This window comes from Zootoca vivipara, chromosome 14, assembly GCF_965207765.1.
Source record: "Zootoca vivipara chromosome 14, rZooViv2.hap1.1, whole genome shotgun sequence".
Lineage (NCBI taxonomy): Eukaryota > Metazoa > Chordata > Lepidosauria > Squamata > Lacertidae > Zootoca > Zootoca vivipara.
Genome location: NC_142597.1, coordinates 28,109,908 through 28,127,261, shown reverse-complemented (window position 1 = coordinate 28,127,261; position 17,354 = coordinate 28,109,908). Strand labels below are relative to the sequence as shown.

General features: G+C 43.3%; 1 protein-coding gene across 4 annotated transcripts in view; it reads right to left on the bottom strand.

Moving 5' to 3' along the window:
• ZBTB44 (zinc finger and BTB domain containing 44) overlaps positions 1–17,022 on the bottom strand; it is a 34,930-nt gene extending 17,908 nt beyond the window's left edge. Inside the window, exons 1-3 of one of the 4 annotated variants that reach the window (XM_088657540.1) lie at positions 16,453–17,004; positions 8,590–8,670; positions 1,313–2,379 (exon numbers count right to left, since the gene is read on the bottom strand). In XM_088657540.1, coding sequence (XP_088513666.1) covers positions 1,313–2,330 — 1,018 coding nt within the window. In that variant the 5' untranslated portion in view covers positions 2,331–2,379; positions 8,590–8,670; positions 16,453–17,004. Of the gene's footprint in view, positions 1–1,312; positions 2,380–8,589; positions 8,671–16,452 lie in introns of all 4 variants that reach the window. The other 3 variants (XM_060268564.2, XM_035139372.3, XM_060268563.2) reach the window with 3 other exon arrangements.
• Between the last annotated feature and the right edge of the window lie 332 nt (positions 17,023–17,354).

Sequence of the window (17,354 nt, the reverse complement as noted above, 5' to 3'; positions counted from 1 at the left end):
AGTCAAGTGAACCAGCTTCTTGCTAAAGGAAAGCTGCCAGGGGGGAAGAACACTGTCTCCCCCATTAATTTATAAACCACATTCTCACATTTCTGGCAGATTAGTTATAAAGCGTCTAGTAAGATAATGAATAACACATTCACATTTGTGTGCCTTCAATTCAAAGAAGATTCACAACGGCTAAAGTCTGCAAAAGCTCTAGTAGGTGAAGCAATTTAATTTGAGCAGAAATGCTACCAATATAGAATGTCAACATAAGAGCTATTCAAAGCATGATGCAAAAATAGCAACAGAAATATGTTGAGACATGTGCCCCTGGAAAACTGTTCCTGCTTCCTTAAAGCAACAATGCAGCTGAGGTAGCATGACTGGACGGCTCAAACATTTCCTCCCTGAAAGGATCAAGGCAGAGAGACCAGTCACCACCCCCCTCAGGGCTGTAAGGCCATAATCATAAGCACACTTCCTAGGGTGTAAGTCCCATAGAACTCAATGGGATTTATTTCTAGTTGAGTCCACTCTGGTTAATTTTTATCCCACTTTTCTATAAGAAATATCCTAAGCAACTTACAACGAGGATAAAAAATTCCCACAAAAAGCATTTACTTCTGGGTAAATGTGCTTAGAATCAAACTATAAATAAAAGGTTTACCGGTAAGTTGCAAGAGAGAAGATTCAACACTGTGTTGCAAAGCCCATCAAAGGCACTTCACACTATTTAGAACAAACAAAACAGTTGAGCAATGAAAAGCAGTCAGCACTATTAGATGGCACTAATGGAAAGCCTTTAGAACTTGTTTGAAAAAAAAGTGTCACTCTATCAGAAGGTCTGCGGTCCAAATCCCTGTGACGGGGTGAGCTCCCGTTGCTCAGTCCCAGTTCCTGCCAACCTAGCAGTTTGAAAGCACATGAAGTGCAAGTAGATAAATAGGTACCGCTACAGCTGGAAGGTAAACAGTGTTTCTGTGTGCTGCTCTGGTTCGCCAGAAGAGGCTTTGTTATGCTGGCCACATGACCTGGAAGCTGCACGCCGGCTCCCTTGGCCAATAACATAGCTGCCAAGTTTTCCCTTTTCTCACGAGGAAGCCTATTCAGCATAAGGGAAAATCCCTTAAAAAAAGGGATAACTTGGCAGCTATGGCCAATAATGTGAGATGAGCGCCGCAACCCCAGAGTCAGTCACGACTGGACCTAATGGTCAGGGGTCCCTTTACCTTTATTATTCGAAATTTACATAACAAGATGAAGCCTTTGCACACAGTATCCAACAATATCCAATAAAACCACAACAAAACATATAGAGTGATTGTACCTATAGATGATGACTGTGGGCTGATCAAGAGGTCCTCCTGAACTTGTTCGCTTCCTGGAACTGTCTGTTGATCACTCAGAGAACTTTGGGATGCACTGACAGGCTGTGATACTTCCTCATGGACTTCCTCGTCGCTTAACCTTTCCACTTTAACACGCACATCTTCTTCAATGACCAGAGGTGAGCTGGCCTTTGTGCTCTCACAAGTCACATAATCAGCAATTCTTCTAGCTGCTTCAGATGGACCAGGCACTTCTAGAGTCCGAGAATTTTCTACTTGCTTCACCTTCTCTGACTGAAGTCTTCGGTCGATTCCAAAAGGGAAAGTCCAAGGAAAAGCTAAAGAAGAGTCTACAGGGTGACTTCTAGACTCTGCATAGGAAGCTGAAGGATTCAGAACCTGTGGTGAGTTTGTCTGAGTGCTACATTTAAGGGGACTTTCTGGCGACATGACTATGTAGCTTTTACGTTTCCGTCGTGACTCTCTGCAAACAGGAATGGTTCTTTCCACCACACTGCATTCAGAGGAAACTGGAGAAAGGCTGCCATCTCGAGAGGTAAAGTTGCAATTTGCACTGTTTTCCTGTCCTGTATCTAGCACCTTTTCTTGCTGGCTACTAGGAGTGTTCCACAAAATGCTCGACTTCATGAACTCAGAACACGTGCTAGCAACACTGAACATTTGCATATAGCTGGCCGCGGCCAAGACGTCAATAATATTTTCTGTGTTAATAGACAATGTTGCTGTGTATGCATATTCCAGAAGAGGCATGAACCCAGTCACTGTCACGTGATGCAGGTCAAGTACACTTTTGCCGTCATCCTCTGCTTGGCCAACCAACTTGGAACGGAAGAAGTCACTGCAGGCTGCCAGTACCACCTTGTGTGCTCTGAAGATTTTGTCTTGGACACGAATGGTGATGTCGCAGAAATGTCCATCATTACGCAGCATGTTAAGCTTCCCAAGCATCTCCTGGCTGTGTGCAGGGGAATTGTGGGTAAATGTTTTGACGCCCATTTTCCTCTGATTTTTGCTAGGATCCACAATGCAAGAGATCAAAATGCACCTAGAAAATAAATAAAAAGTCAACAGTGAAATTAATGCTGTCTCACAATTACTATGAAAAAAGTTCAGTGCTTGGGAATTCATCAGAAAATCAGCCATCACTATGTGTTCAAGTCCAACTCCATAGGAATGCCAGTAATTTATTTCTATGCTGCTACAAAGGAGAAACTATTCTGGTTTGCTTCCCACTCCAAATGACAGTACGAGGCTGAAATTCTACATTACTGTTGGTTGAGACGAGGATAAATTACTGACCAGTGTTTGATATGTTATAGAAACAAGCCTGCCTGAGCTTCAGGATCAAGTGCTCCCCATTCTTTTTTTGGGTGCGGCTGCAAGAAAGCAACTGAAATCTATGGGTTACGGAAGTTTATTGAAAAGAAGCCAATCTCAAACCACAGTTTCTGATCATGGCCCATTTCAATAAACCATATTTTAATTTAACTTCAGTTCCCAGTTCAATATGAACTAAAAAGTAGGTATTTTCAATCTCTTTCTCAGTTATGCTAGAAGGCTTGTGTGTATGTGTTTGCACCTGAGACACAATTAGGTTCATTCTCTGAACACTAAACTATGGTTTAGTTGTACATCCAAGCTGGGCTACTAACTTTGGCAGTACAGAGTAAGGATTGTTCTTAACAGCAAGTTCTTAAAAACTGAGGAGTTTCATTTTGGTCATTCACTGATAATTGGGTTAGGGTTGGAATAGGAGCTGGACAGGGCAAAAGGAGGGCCAAGATATCAGGATCTATGATAGTTCAGCTCATAAGAATGTGGCAGACAAGGATTTGTATGGTGACTCAAGTTCCAATGAAATGTACACTTTCCTGCGCTTAAACCCACCTGAACACAAAAGAGTTTACTTCTAGGTAAACACGCACAGAATTGCATTATCATTGCAGGGTTTTTTTTTTAAAAAAAAGATTAATTACTATATCAACAAGGCAAAAATTTGCATCTAAATGCAAGACTAGCACCAGTGTGGCTAAAAGTATAACATTATGGAAAGAGAAAAGATCATGCATGTTTAAGGAAGCCTGGCATCTACCATATATTTTACAGGATAACTAAAACTTCATTTTAGTAGCAGTCTAGTTGTCCTGGTAAATTACTCATCACTCTATTGAAAAACAGCCAATTTTGACCTCATTTTCCTGTCTTGTTCCTGCTTTCTCACTCGTCATATTGCAAATTACTTCAAGAGAAAATAATTTGTCTTCTGGAGCACAAAATCAACTGACTAGCATTATAGAGATCACATGGTTCATCTACTTCAATAGCTAAAAATTATGAAGGAAACGCTAACAATATAACAAGGCAGAGACCTACTAGATTGGTTATATGGAATTAGAAATAGTGCCCCATTTAGGAAAAAAGAATTAAGCACAACACATCTTTGGAATGAAACTGTCTGCAAGAAGACAGAGGTTCTGAATATCTATTAGCCAACATAAAATCGACTTCCATAAGTCCAAAATATTACTGATTATAAGCTGATCTTTAAAAAAATCCTCCCTTCTGATTTCCCTATCAGGCCCAATGCTGGATTAGGATACAGTGGGTCCTGGGCTCCTCTGGATTCCTCATTTCAGGGGTTTCTGCTACCTGGGAACCAACTGGAAGCACTTCTACCAATCTGATCATTTGACAGGTGTACAGGGAGCTCCACACTGGCGGAGTGACACTGATAGCATTCTGCAGTGTCTAGCAAGACTGGCTGGGGGAAATCTCTGCCCATTCCAACACACACACACCCTGGCACAAATCAGGGTCTGGAATGCACCTGTAGTCATGGGAATGATGTGGCAGTGGCTTTAAACCTCAACAGCAATTTAATCAAACAAGCCATAGTACACCTGAGTGGCTGGATGTGGCCAACAGCTTTTCTTTATTCTTCCAAAATGATGTCTCTTCTCATCATTCTTAGCCTAAATAGTAACCCGATCTTCCCTTCCCCACTTTCTTGCTGTAATCTATTAGGTTGTGTTAAGTTTAAGGCAACTACCGTAACTAATTACTATAGAATGATTTTGTGGGACATTGGTACACTCCTGTGAGGCTAGTGGTTTTAATATATAAATGCTGAGGTGCACAGCACTTGAACACGCTAGTAAGCAGAGCCTTTAACCCTACTGAAGTATATTCAACCTTTGACTTTCTGCCTTAACCCCATGTCAGAAACTTGCAAACCCAACCAGAGGTCCACATCCTTGGCTCTTTAATCAGCCACATCTTTTAGACTCTAACCTAGCAGAAAAGAATAATCTTGCCAACTCACTGCAACTTGGCAGGATGATTATGATCTAAGGGCAATGACAAAATCTTTAAACAAAAAGCACACTACTCTTCAGAAACTTTAGCACTGCAAGATGGCTATCACTCCAGTAGTATTTCTAGACCAAGTGAACAAATAACAAGAGATGAGGCCACAACCACTTTTCAAATCTTGCTGCTTTCAATAATACTCATGGAATTCTAAATATAGCACAACATGCTCCTTATACTGGAATGGGCATCTCAGGTCAACTTCTTAAGACAGTCTTATCTGAAAGATAACTTATAAGTATGAAGTTTCCAACGCTGTGCTATCCAAAATAAAGCTCAATAGCTCCTGGTAGCTTACAATGCAACCCTGCACCATGTCCTACAGAAGTTAGAAGTATTTACTTTATTTAAGGCATGTGGATATTGCCTTAATCTTCAAATAATTATCCCAACACAGTTTACAATGGAAACAAAACAATTAAAACCAATGTAACAAATAACACAATTAAAACAACATAGCAATAAACTTCAATTTCCAGTAAAGTACAACCTTCTTTCAATACTGGTCTGTAAGGTTCCTGGGTTTCATGCCATGAAGTGCTTTAAAGGGTTAAAACTAACATCCTGAATTGAACATGAGAACAAACAAGTGTAGTATGTTTCTCAGAACTAGTAGTAATATGTTCCCAATGAATTTAGAGGAGCTAAATTCTGCTCCTCTATTCTGAAATAACTGTATCTTATTAAGAGTCTCAAAGGGCAGTTCTGCCTAACACATTATAGTGGCCTAAATGAGATGTCACTGGTGTGGATCAGCATCTCCCCAAAATCCCTGTCCAGGAGAGGTCACAGCTGAAGTACCAGCCTCAGCTGCTAGAAAGCACTGCGCCACCACAGGGACCCTAAAGCAAACCTGAAAAGGCTTGATCAATGAGTACTTCTAAGCTGTGAATCTGATTTTCAGAGTTCTTTCTCAAATAAGGGAGCTGCCCAGCCCCAGTGCCTTTGTCTTATTGTAATTTATTATCATCATCATCATTACTACTACTACTACTACTACAACAGTACTACTATTACTATCAGTTGTCTTACATGTGGCTGATGTGGAAAAGGTGAATTTCACAAAGGGGATCATTAAGAAAGGAATTTTAAAAAATGCCTTTATACAAATCTATGCATCCACATTTGGAATACTGTGTACACTTCTGGCCTCCACACCTAATTTATTTTTTTTTGCAGAGTTGGAAAAGGTGCAGAGCAGGGAAAACAAAATAAGCTACTCTCTTATGCGGAACTTTCAGAATGTCCAAGGCTTTACAGTGGAACCTCGGTTTATGAACACCTCGGTTTATGTATTTTCGGTTTATGAACACCGCGGACCCATCTGGAACGGATTAATCCACTTTCCATTACTTTCAATGGGAAAGTTCGCTTCAGTTTATGAACGCTTCAGTTTATGAACAGACTTCCGGAACCAATTGTGTTCATAAACCGAGGTACCACTGTATAGCTTGGGGGGGGGGGGAATTGAGTTGGTGGTGGTGGGGACACATAATAGCAGGGTATAAAATTATGCATGATGTAGAAAAAGTAAATAGCAAGAAATTTCTCTCTTTCATATAGTACTAGAACCTGAGGCCATCCCATTTTCACACACTGTACAGTTAAACTTGGGAATTTGCTCCTACAAGATGTGGTGATACTCTCAAACTTGGATGGCTTTAAAATACGGTTAGACAAACTCATGACTAGCCATGGCTATTATGTTCTACCTCCAGCATAAAGAGGCAATATTCCTCTAAATACCAGGTGTTGGGGAACAACAGTAGGCGAACGCTAGGGTGCTAATTCATGTCCCAATTACTACAACCAGATGAATCAGCTCTCTTCTACCGTACTGCCCCACCTGATTTAGACCAACTTAGGAAACACAGACACCAGCATACTGAAGACACGTAACTGCAAACCCCTCTCACACTGGTTTCAAAAAGGTGCTAAATAACATGGCTGACAAGTCACACTCTCCCAGGCCATATAATTCACTGGTCTTCCTCTGTGCCTTTCTCTAGTGCTTTTGCCTGGCTAGAATATGTTCTTGATTTGTGGCAATAACTCTTTGATTGTCTAGATGGAGAGTAGTGTCTGACTGCAACCACCTTTGCTACACCTCAGAAGGTTGCATCACAAGGGACTATGGCCATCAGGCTGAATTAGGTTCCGCACTCCTTGACCAGAAGATCAGTTTCACCCAAGGTACCCTATTTACACAGTCTTCACGCACTGCAGCACTTTACCCCAAAAGGGGATTCTTTGTGAAGGGCTGACAGCTGTTATACCCCTTGGGGTCCAGAGTTGTTATAATTCTTAGAGGAGCAGTTGTCCCAACTGCCTCTTACAATGACATTTTCCTGAACCCAGGCAGTCTATCCCCTATGGCTAGCTGCTATTATGCAAGAAGGGCAAGGCTCAAGCATGTAAGTTGATGGCTGTACCTCTCCAAGAATCCTGTTTACCTCTTCAGGCTGCAAATAGAACCAGTTCATTTTCAAAGACAAGTTCCAAAATAAATATCCCTAAATGTAAGTAGGTTAAGCAGCAATACGTTAGGATATTGAATTAAACCTTATAAAAACACTTAACTCTTCAACAGTATCATGAGGAGAAGCTGAAATCCTATGCTTGCTTACCTGGAAGTAAGTACCAATTGAGCTCAATAGAATATGAGCATACTTATTAATCAGTAGCAAGTCTGGTAGTAATGGTAAAGTTAGCTATCCTTCATTTGCATTCATCTGATTTATCCTGCTCTATTCCAGTCCATAGTATCTTTAAAAGGAGAAAGCTGTTTTTTTTTGCTCAAAACCTATGACTGAAAGATCTGCACATTTCAACTGCGAGCTTTCACTTTAAGCTTCACAGATGTTAGAAAACTGAAGGGTTGCTTCAATTGAGAGCAGCTCCAATTTTTTAAAAGTATGTTCCACAACTGTATTTTCAAACATTCATTTTTTACTTAATGCAGAAATTTAATGCAAGTGAGAATAATTAAGAGGCTGTTATCAGTATGACCTTGCTACTATATTGCAGAAACAATATGTGTGGCAGACACCCAGATTCACTCCTGTATGAAATACATAAAGACAGTGTGCATTTTCATTTCAAGTTGATTACTTGGGTAGTAATTTCACAGTAGCTGCGTTATCATGCAGCTATCGCTGGAACCCGAGGACAAAGTCTAGGGTCCAACACCTAGGGGGAGGGGGGAAGCAGGAAAACAACCAGAAAGATTTTGGGGGATGACCCCCCATGTTAGCACCTGTGCCCCACCAGGACTGATGCTGGTTGCCAAACTTCCTATCATATTATTTCTATAATATGTTTATACTCAGGAGGAAGCCAGCCAAGCATGGGAGGGTTACAGATGCTCATTTTATTCTACCAGTACTGCTGGTAGAAGACTAAGAAATGGATTCCCAAATGCACATTTGGGTTAAAGGCAGGTCTTGAGTCTGAAAAAGTTTGCGACTATTGGTCTATTCTAGATGGTGTTATGATTTAAGCAAGTTTAAAATGAAAACTCATGCTCTATAGAATTTTCTTTTTTAAAAAAACAAGCTTGGCAAGTATGGGTTTTGTTTTTGATCTAACATATCAGAAATCAAGAAATAATTGTAAAGCATGGATTTACAATAGGAGAGAACAAATATATCAGTTGTCTTCTTCACAAGTGGAGCAACATACAAGGATCTCCATCTTCCCTAGTGAGACCATTAAGTCCAGCCTCTAAAATTATCTATTGATCTGTAAATTGCAGCAGTTGTTGACTTAATTTTTTCTTATGAAGCTTTTATTTTCCCCAAAAAACTTTTCACTTTTTCTTATTTGTGTCTTTGAAAAGTTATCTTCCCAAAAGTGGTTTTTCTCCCCTGCAGCTTCCCACTGTTACCTGTTTTTGTGCTTCTGTGCTCAGATGTTCAAGTTGTGTATGCATTCATTAACCCATCCATTCAACTTATGTAAGCCACTTCTGTAAAAGGAAATGACTTTCAGGAATCTTGCTCAAGTTTAAACAAGACAAGTACTGTACCTGGCATTGTCCTCACCCTTTCTAAATCAATTTTTAGTCAATTGTCTGAACAAAACAGTATCTTTAGAGATGCCCCTCTAGGTTTTGTCACCCCACTACTACTGCAGAACTGATGGACACATCAACATAACTAGACTGTCTTAGAAAAACTGCTGAGTTCAGATGTGTTGCTCTGCTGTGTTTGTTTTTTATGTGTGAATCAAGACCTGGCAAATGAAGATAATGACTGAGTTGGCAGATTTGGCTGCAGTTTTGGGTGTGTTTTTGTCTCTGGAAGGAGCTCTTCCATCTATTTACCTTTTTCTTGCCCTGAGCCATAGGGAAAGGTGACAAGTGAGCTTTAATTAGCTATTTGCATTTGTTGCAGACGCCTTAAAAGAAATAGCCTGGAAACTGCTTTTGCATGGAACTTATCTGAGGGCTGTGCAAGACTGCTTATGGTATAGCACAGAATGGCAGTGGGGGAAAAAGAACCACAGAAGAAAAAGACAGTTTACTAATGCTCAGAGACATCAATGTATTACTTCAATGTACATGGGCTAAGCTCTTAGCACTGCAAATCACTTCTGGTCTCAATGGCAGAAAACCCTGGTTCAAATTAAATGGAACCAGGGAAGAGAAGGTAAGATGTTCATCTGTGAAGTCATACATTTTACTGCCTATAACTGCCAGTTTGCACAGAATTACTGTTTTGTTTTTTGTCAATTAGAATTTGTGGAAGGAATCCAGGTAACTGTGGCCTCCTATGCAAAGTATATTTATTTGAAGTTTATTATGGTGAAAAGGCCCCACATCACCTCCTCCCACAATGGAACTTTTTTCTTAACTTTGCAAACCCAGAATAAACCTATGTATTATAAAGTTTTAGATTCCTTCAAAAAAAAAGTTGCTCATATTAAGGTACATCAATAGGGTGGCTTTTTGTAGGCTAATAACTTTTGTGAAGTTATTTGCAAGGCTCATAATATACATGACTGAACATAAAACCTTTGTTATTTTACCCAAACAGAACAACTAAAGCAGGCTAGGTATTTAACTTTCCAAAAACTAGATCCAGCTTTGTCTAACTCTAACTCAGGGGTGGAGGGTGGTGTGGGGAGCACCTTATGAGATCCAAAATTGGGTAACTTGTTTTGAAGGACAACTTCAACAGGCTGGTAAAATTCATTTGCTCATTAATATGACAGCTACTTCATGTTACTATCTCAAACAGTAGTTTCTTGAATGTCAAATTATAAAAGCCTTCAAATGTGATATGATACTTCAAACGAGGACAATCAACTTGGCATGAGCTCCCAAATCCCTTTCACTTGCTCTTCTTCTTTCTGTAGCTGCAGAGCAGTCTGAAAAGCTATGCTATAACTGCTGGCTGCTAGACACTAAACTGGAGTTAAGTGATTTTAGTGCACTATATTGAGGTTTTGCAAAAACCAACTGGGATGTTGCTATCTAATGGGAACAACTGAATGCTGAAAAGAAACACCTCTACCAACTACTGTATAGCTTGTTGCTCAGAATAATAGCTTTCATATTCAATTTAGATGAATATCTGAAATAAGCAGATTGGGTCCACTTTAAATAGTTGAGCAAGCTGCCTACCGTGTTTCCCCTTTTTAAATACGTAGTCAAAAAGTAAGCCAGGGCAGCCATTTTAAGCATTTGAGAAATATAAGACATACCCCGAAAATAAGACATACCTCCATGCCTGCCAGCTGGGGGCCTGGAACCAGCTGCTGCAGCGTGGAACGCTCAGCAGCGGCGGGCAAAGCAAGGAAGCAGAGCGCGGAGATACAGATAAGTTGTAGCGGGGAAATCAGCTGTTCCTGGTTCAGTTGTAGCACGCGCCTAGCGAAGTCAGCCCTGAGGGAAAATGGCGTTTAAAAACGCCTTTCGAAGTGATTTCAGCTTGCCTCCCTGCCACCCGGAACCGGCTGCTGCAGCGCGGAGTGCTCAGCAGCGCCGGGCGGAGCGCCCAGCAGCGCCCAGGTGGAGCGCCCAGCAACACGGACGGAGCACTCAGCAGCACCAGGAGGAGTGCCCCACCGTGCCAGGCGGCAGGGTGGCAGGCTTCCTTGGCAGGGCCAGGAAGAGACGAGGCCGCTGGCTCGGGCGCTCCTGAGTCCTGACCCCAGCCGCTTCCACGCGGCAGCAGCAAAAGAGCCGTGCGGCCACATGGAGAGGCGAGTGCCCGAGCAGGAAACGCGCTCTCTGCAAAGCTCTGCACTCGCTTCATCCGCCCGACGGGAAAGCGAAGTGGGGAAGAGAAAAAGAGCCGCTTCGGTTTTTTCTCTTTTTCTCTTCCCCACTTCGCTTTCCCGTCGGGCGGATGAAGTGAGTGCAGAGCTTGGAGAGGCGAGCGCCCGAGTGGGAGACGCTCTCTCTGCAATGCTCTGCACTCACTTCATCCGCCCGACGGGAAAGCAAAGTGGGGAAGAGAAAAAGAGAAAAAACCGAAGCAGCTCTTTTTCTCTTCCCCACTTCGCTTTCCCGTCGGGCGGATGAAGCGAGTGCAGAGCTTTGCAGAGAGCGCGTTTCCCACTCGGGCACTCGCCTCTCCATGTGGCCGCACGGTTCTTTTGCTGCTGCCGCGTGGAAGCGGCTGGGGTCAGGACTCAGGAGCGCCCGAGCCAGCGGCCTCGTCTCTTCCTGGCCCTGCCAAGGAAGCCTGCCACCCCGCCGCCTGGCACGGTGGGGCACTCCTCCTGGTGCTGCTGAGCGCTCCGTCCGTGTTGCTGGGCGCTCCGCCCGGCGCTGCTGAGCACTCCACGCTGTAGCAGCTGGTTCCGGGCGGCGGGGAGGCAGGCTGAAATCACTTCAAACAGCATTTTAAAATGCCATTTTCCCTTCTCAGGGCTGACTTCGCTAGGCGCGGGCTACAGCTGAGCCAGGAACAGCTGATTTCTGCGCTACAGCTGATCTGTATCTCCAACTGCATGTGCCAGAAAGTGTTATGTGTGATTGCACTGACTACTAGAGCACCAAGCCTTAAGACATCCCCTGAAAATAAGACACCGTGTGTTTTTTTGACGAAAAAAAGTTATAAGACGGTGTCTTAAAAAGGGGGAAACACGGTATTTCTGCTGAAGCAGTACCTGCTCTGATTTCATCACATGGAAACCTACTTTCAGGTAGATGCATTTAGGAAAAGGTTATTCTTTCCAAGACCAGTGAGACTCCTGGTAAACATTCTGAGGTTTGCAGTTTTATACACCTGTCTGCTTTGGGAACTGTTTGGCACAACAGACAACAGGCCTGCTGCACAAAGCGACAGAAAGATAAGCAGAAGAGAGCTGTCCGCTTCAGTTTGGTACAGGTGCCTTTCTACTTTTTGTAGCAGTAATAGATGGATGGGCTACTGTACAGAAAAGGGACAGAAACTTACTTTTATATAACCTGCACTATCTACATAAAAGGAAGCAGTAATTACCATCACATTTTATCCCAAATCTTAGAGAACTAAGTGCCTTAGAATTTCACCAGAAATAAGTTCTTTGCTGCTAAGCAGTGGTTAACTGCATTGATCACAAAGTTGATCTATGGAACTATTAATTAGATCCATTATGAACAAAGAGCACTATTTATTTACTTTTCATTCAGTCTAAGAACTCCTAGAATAATTTTGAATACGAATGCACAAGACTGCCAACTAACAATGTATGCACCCCAAAATACTACTACTACTACTACTACCTGAATTGTTTCTACCATGATAAGCTTCAGAGTTATACCACCAGTGATTTGTATAGCCCTTTTAATTGTTCAAAGTGCTTCACATGCATTATCTAGTTTATACAAGAACCCTGCAAGGTTGATCAGTATATTCTTCCTCTCGATATTACAGATGGGGAGGACTGAAGCTGTGTGTGTATGCCACCTAACCATTTCATGCCAGAGGGTATAAATGAACCAGGGACCTCCTGATTTGTAACTCGTCTCTATAGCCACTACATTATCTACGCTATTTCCCTTGCTTCCATGATAATTTTAAGCCAGTGTGATGTAGTGGTTTGAGAATAAACAATGGCACCTGAATTTCTCATCTTGAATTAAATACTTGTTAACTGTGAAACTCATTGAGCTGCCAGTATCTAATTTCCATCTCTCAGTCCAACTTACTGCACAGGTTCGTTGTGAGACCAAGAACATCACCCCTGCTTCCTTCTTGGAGGAAGAACACAAATGAACATATAGGAAGAGAAATATGTGGGTTGTGAAACAAAGTCAGGTTTTTCCCACTTTAGCTCCAACCTTAAAATTTATCCCTCAATAGGACATTTCCTGATGCAAATGTGTCCCAGAATGTTAAGCAGTCATATCAAATGCTCACACCTGGTCTAATATGCACATAATGCTAAACTAGGGGTAGGCAACCTAAGGCCCATGGGCCACAAGGGGCCCACGGGGGTCGTTTAACTGGCCCACTAGCCACCCCTGAACCGAGCCACCTGCTTGGCAAGTCCCTGTGCGCTGCACTTGCTTCCATGGCGCCGAAATCGCACCTTCGCAGATGCCGATACTGGAAATCGCGCACGCACGCAATCCAGCCCATGGAGGGATCTCCGCTGGAGTGAACCGGCCCAGGCAAGGTAAACCTTGCTGACCCCTGTGCTAAACCATAGTTTAGTGCTATGAGGACAAGCCTTTACAAATTTGAGCCAAGCTTGAGCTTGAGCCCTTCTCCTCACACGTGGCTGGGAGGAGGGCTTCTACCAAGTTAGTTTGGCTTAGTTTGGACACACAAACTGGGAATTGTGGTTTACAACAAGCAATGGTTAGTTGCTACACAACCTGCTTCAAGTCATGAATTATGGTATAAAGCTGGAGTGCTTAACTAACCGTAGTTTGTGGTAAACCATCCTGGGCATGTGGGAGGATAAAGAGGGTGGGTGGAGATACAAAACCACTGTAAAACCACTGTTTCACTCAAGCACAAAGAGGCTTATCCATACAATGTTACATGTAAACACATGCTACCTTGAGCAAGTTGAGCATTCTATACCTTTCCCAACCTGGCAAGCATAGACATAGGTAAACCCTGAGAATAACCATGATTTGAACTTATAACCTGCAACACTATGGTCAAAACCTTCTTCTGTTTACCAGCACATTTCTCCAGAATGAAGGCTCCATTATCTTACTACCTGAAGTAACAAAAAGGTAAAGAAAAACTGCACATGCACATTTCTTTCCTTGTGAATTACCAATTTGGTACTGGGCAACAAAATGTGTTCACTGGCAAACGTGTGAACTACAGAGGAGAAAGCAAGCCCCTATTTTTTATCAATTACCACAATGTGGCCAGTCATATTTGCAATCATCTTTAGGAAGAAAAGTCAATACAGACCCTCGGGTTACGCTGCCCTCGGGTAACGTAAACTTCAGGTTGTGAAAGCGGCAAACCCAGAAGTATTCTTCCAGGTTTCGCCGCTCGCGCAGAAGCGCTCTACATGCCGCATGTGCAGAAGCAATGCCTCCGGTTGCGGAAACCCATGTCAGATGGGCATCCTTCCTCTGCTTAAAAACCTCCAATGACGGAGTGTCCACCACCTTCCAAGGCAGTCTGTTCCACTGTCAAACAGCTCTTACTGTCAGAAAATTATTCCCAATGTTTAGTCAGGATCTCTTTTCTTGTAACTTATATGCATTGGTTCAGGTCCTACCATCTGAAACAGGAAAAAACAAGCTTTCTCCATCTTCCATGTGACAGCCCTTTAGATATTTGAAGGTGGATGTCCTATCTCTCCTCAGTCTTCTCTTCTCCAGATTAAATGTACCCAACTCCTTCAACTGTTCCTTTATTATACAGTAAATCAAGGCTAAATCCAATGCATATGCCTACTGATTTTAATGAGAATCCACATGCCTAACTTCACAAAGGATAATGCTGCATAGATTAGAATCCTTACTTTCTCACAATAATCTTGTAAAGCAGACTACAGGTGAGCAGAAACAGAAACTCATCCAAGACCATCCCCAGTCAGAGCTGGGATTTGATTCCAAGCCATCTCTACACAAGTTCAATACTGTCAGCTGGCCTATGGTAGTTTATCTAGAGGTACATGCAGAAATTAAACACCTTACAACCAAGAGTCACTGATAATAATAATAATAATAATAATAATAATAATAATAATAATAATAATAAACTTTCTGTAGTGAGATGTCCCAGTTTGCACGAAGTAACTTGAAGGGAATGAGGTGGAGAGTTACATAGGAAATTATTGTAAAGGAGCAACAGATTAGGTACTTCCCAGAATCTTCTGGGTTATTACTTGCTTGTTTTTAAACAAATGTCTGTGCAGTCACTATTCTTCTAAATAAGTGAAAAACTTCTACTGTATTAGCTTCCAGTGTTCCAGTTTTTTTTTTTTTAAAAAAAAATCTTATGTTGCCTTTCCCTTATATTCTGTAACCTTCCATTACCCCAAAATGTCTGCCTAAAGGTCTGCTGGGCACTGTGGCATATTAAGGAAAGTGATAGAAGTCAATATGTAAAGGAAATGGCGTTTGAAGAAATCATGTAAGAATTGCTGCACAAAGCGTGAGGTTTTAAGAACAGAAGATGTATTTTAAAAAGCCTTGCATTGTCAACAGGTGAGATGCCTATGGTATGTTGTGGATTAGCAAATGTGATCTACATCACAGTGTAAATAAAATTAGCCATTAAGAAAAGATATGATGTAGAAAGAGGTATAAGATCAGCTTTTAAAAATAGAAGCGGAAGTGCAATAGGGCCCAATGGGAAATCTCTTAAGGGGTGACACAAGGTAAGGATGGCTAAACTATGGACTGCTACCACTGTAAAATCTGAGAAAGGAAAGCAGGGTGGGTAAATGACAGACAGCAAGGCAAACCTCAAGGAATTAACAATGATATTTAAAATAGATAAAAACCTGAAGCAATGCCAAGACAGTCTATTACAGCCTTTCCTAACCTGTTGCCCTCCAGATGTTACTGGACTCCAATTCCCATCATCCTAGACTATTGGTGATGCTGGCCAGGGCTGACAGGAGCAGAAATCCAACTCCAACTGGAGAGCACCAGGTTGAGCAAGACTGGTCTATTCAACAGTTAATGGGTAAGGAACTAAGGGGAAGCAAGAGAAAGAGGCAAAGCCACTATCAGGAATGAATTGAACAGATGCCTGGTTTTAGGAAATGGTGAGTAGACTTATTGTTATTGTTGGGAATTATTGGCATGGGAGAAGCTTGCATGCATTTTTAATAGATAGATAGATAGATAGATAAATAAATAAATAATAAACAGGTGAATAAATGCTGCTGAGGCAGTCATACTTATATGCTGTGTTTGTGTGCAACCATGCAATACATGAATGTATCAAAATTTGCTTATACCCCTTATCCAATCCCCCCCCCTTCATGGCTCCTTTCTTTTTGTTTCCCATTATATTCTGGCGGGGTGGGGGGCCTTCCCCTTACCTAAAACCCAAGTACAGTAAATAAATCACAAACAGCAGACGGAAAGCGACATGGCGGGAAAATCTCACGCAGGAAGGAGGCGAACGGGGACAGGGGGATGCCGAGGGGTACCAGCTAAGGAGGGTCACAGAGCGCGCAGGTGGGGGTTAGAGAAGGGGCGGGGTAAGTGAAACAAGGGGGCGGGGCTTGCTTCTGTGTTTCCCTCCACCCGCCCCTCCTCCTCTTCCTCCCGAATCCCAAACCCACCCACCGACCCCCGCCGCCTCTTTTAAGTCGCCATTACCTGCAATTGGCAAGGCCCTCTCCTCCTGGCCCAGTCGGTGTGCGTGTATATGTAGAGATATATATAAATATATACGACTTTCTGTATATATAAATATATGTGTGAGAGGCCGAGCTTTCCTTTTCCGTATCCCTCCACGGGCCCAGAGGCGGCGGCGCCTCCTCCTCCGCCCCCTTATCTGGGCCCGCGTTGGGCCATGGCGGCCACCGTCGCCGCCACTAGCCCCCTCAGCCGTTGGTTCTTCTGGGCTCGCGGTGCGGGCGTCAAAATAATAAAAAGGGTGAGGGAGGGGGGAGAGCAAGGGAGGCCCGCGCGCCCTTACGCAGGCGCTCTCAGGCGGCCGGGGGTGAAGCGGCGGAGGGGAGGGGGGGTTGATATTAGAGGAACCGGCGACGGCGGCGTCGCGGGGCCACTCACGCGCTGGCTGGGCGGCTGGCGCGCGCGCGGGGCCCAGGCACTCGAACAGCTCTCCTCCTCCCCCCGCCCTCCTGTCTCCCTCCCTCCACTCCAGCCAGCCAGCCAGCCTAGCCTAGCCGGGCACTTTGTTTGTGTCCCACAATGCAACGCGGTGGCGGCGGCTGTTGTGAAGCGGGAGGAGGGAGGGTTGTCGGAGAGCAGTGGGCGGGGCCAAGAGCGGTGGTCGGAGAGGGCGGGGCCAAAACTGGATATTGGGGAGGGGGAAGGGGAGGCAGCGAAGGGGAAAGCGTTTGGCGTTGCGTCGGCGCGCGCCGTGAGCGCGGTGAGCTCGGGCGCGAGCTCGGGGGAGGCGAGCCGCGAGTAGCGGGCCTCCTGAGGGGGAGTCGCTATATATAAAGCTTATCTTTCAGCGTATCCCCAGAGAAATGTATGCGGTGTAATTATTTTATATATTTATTTTTATTTCATTTTTAAGTTTTACCACA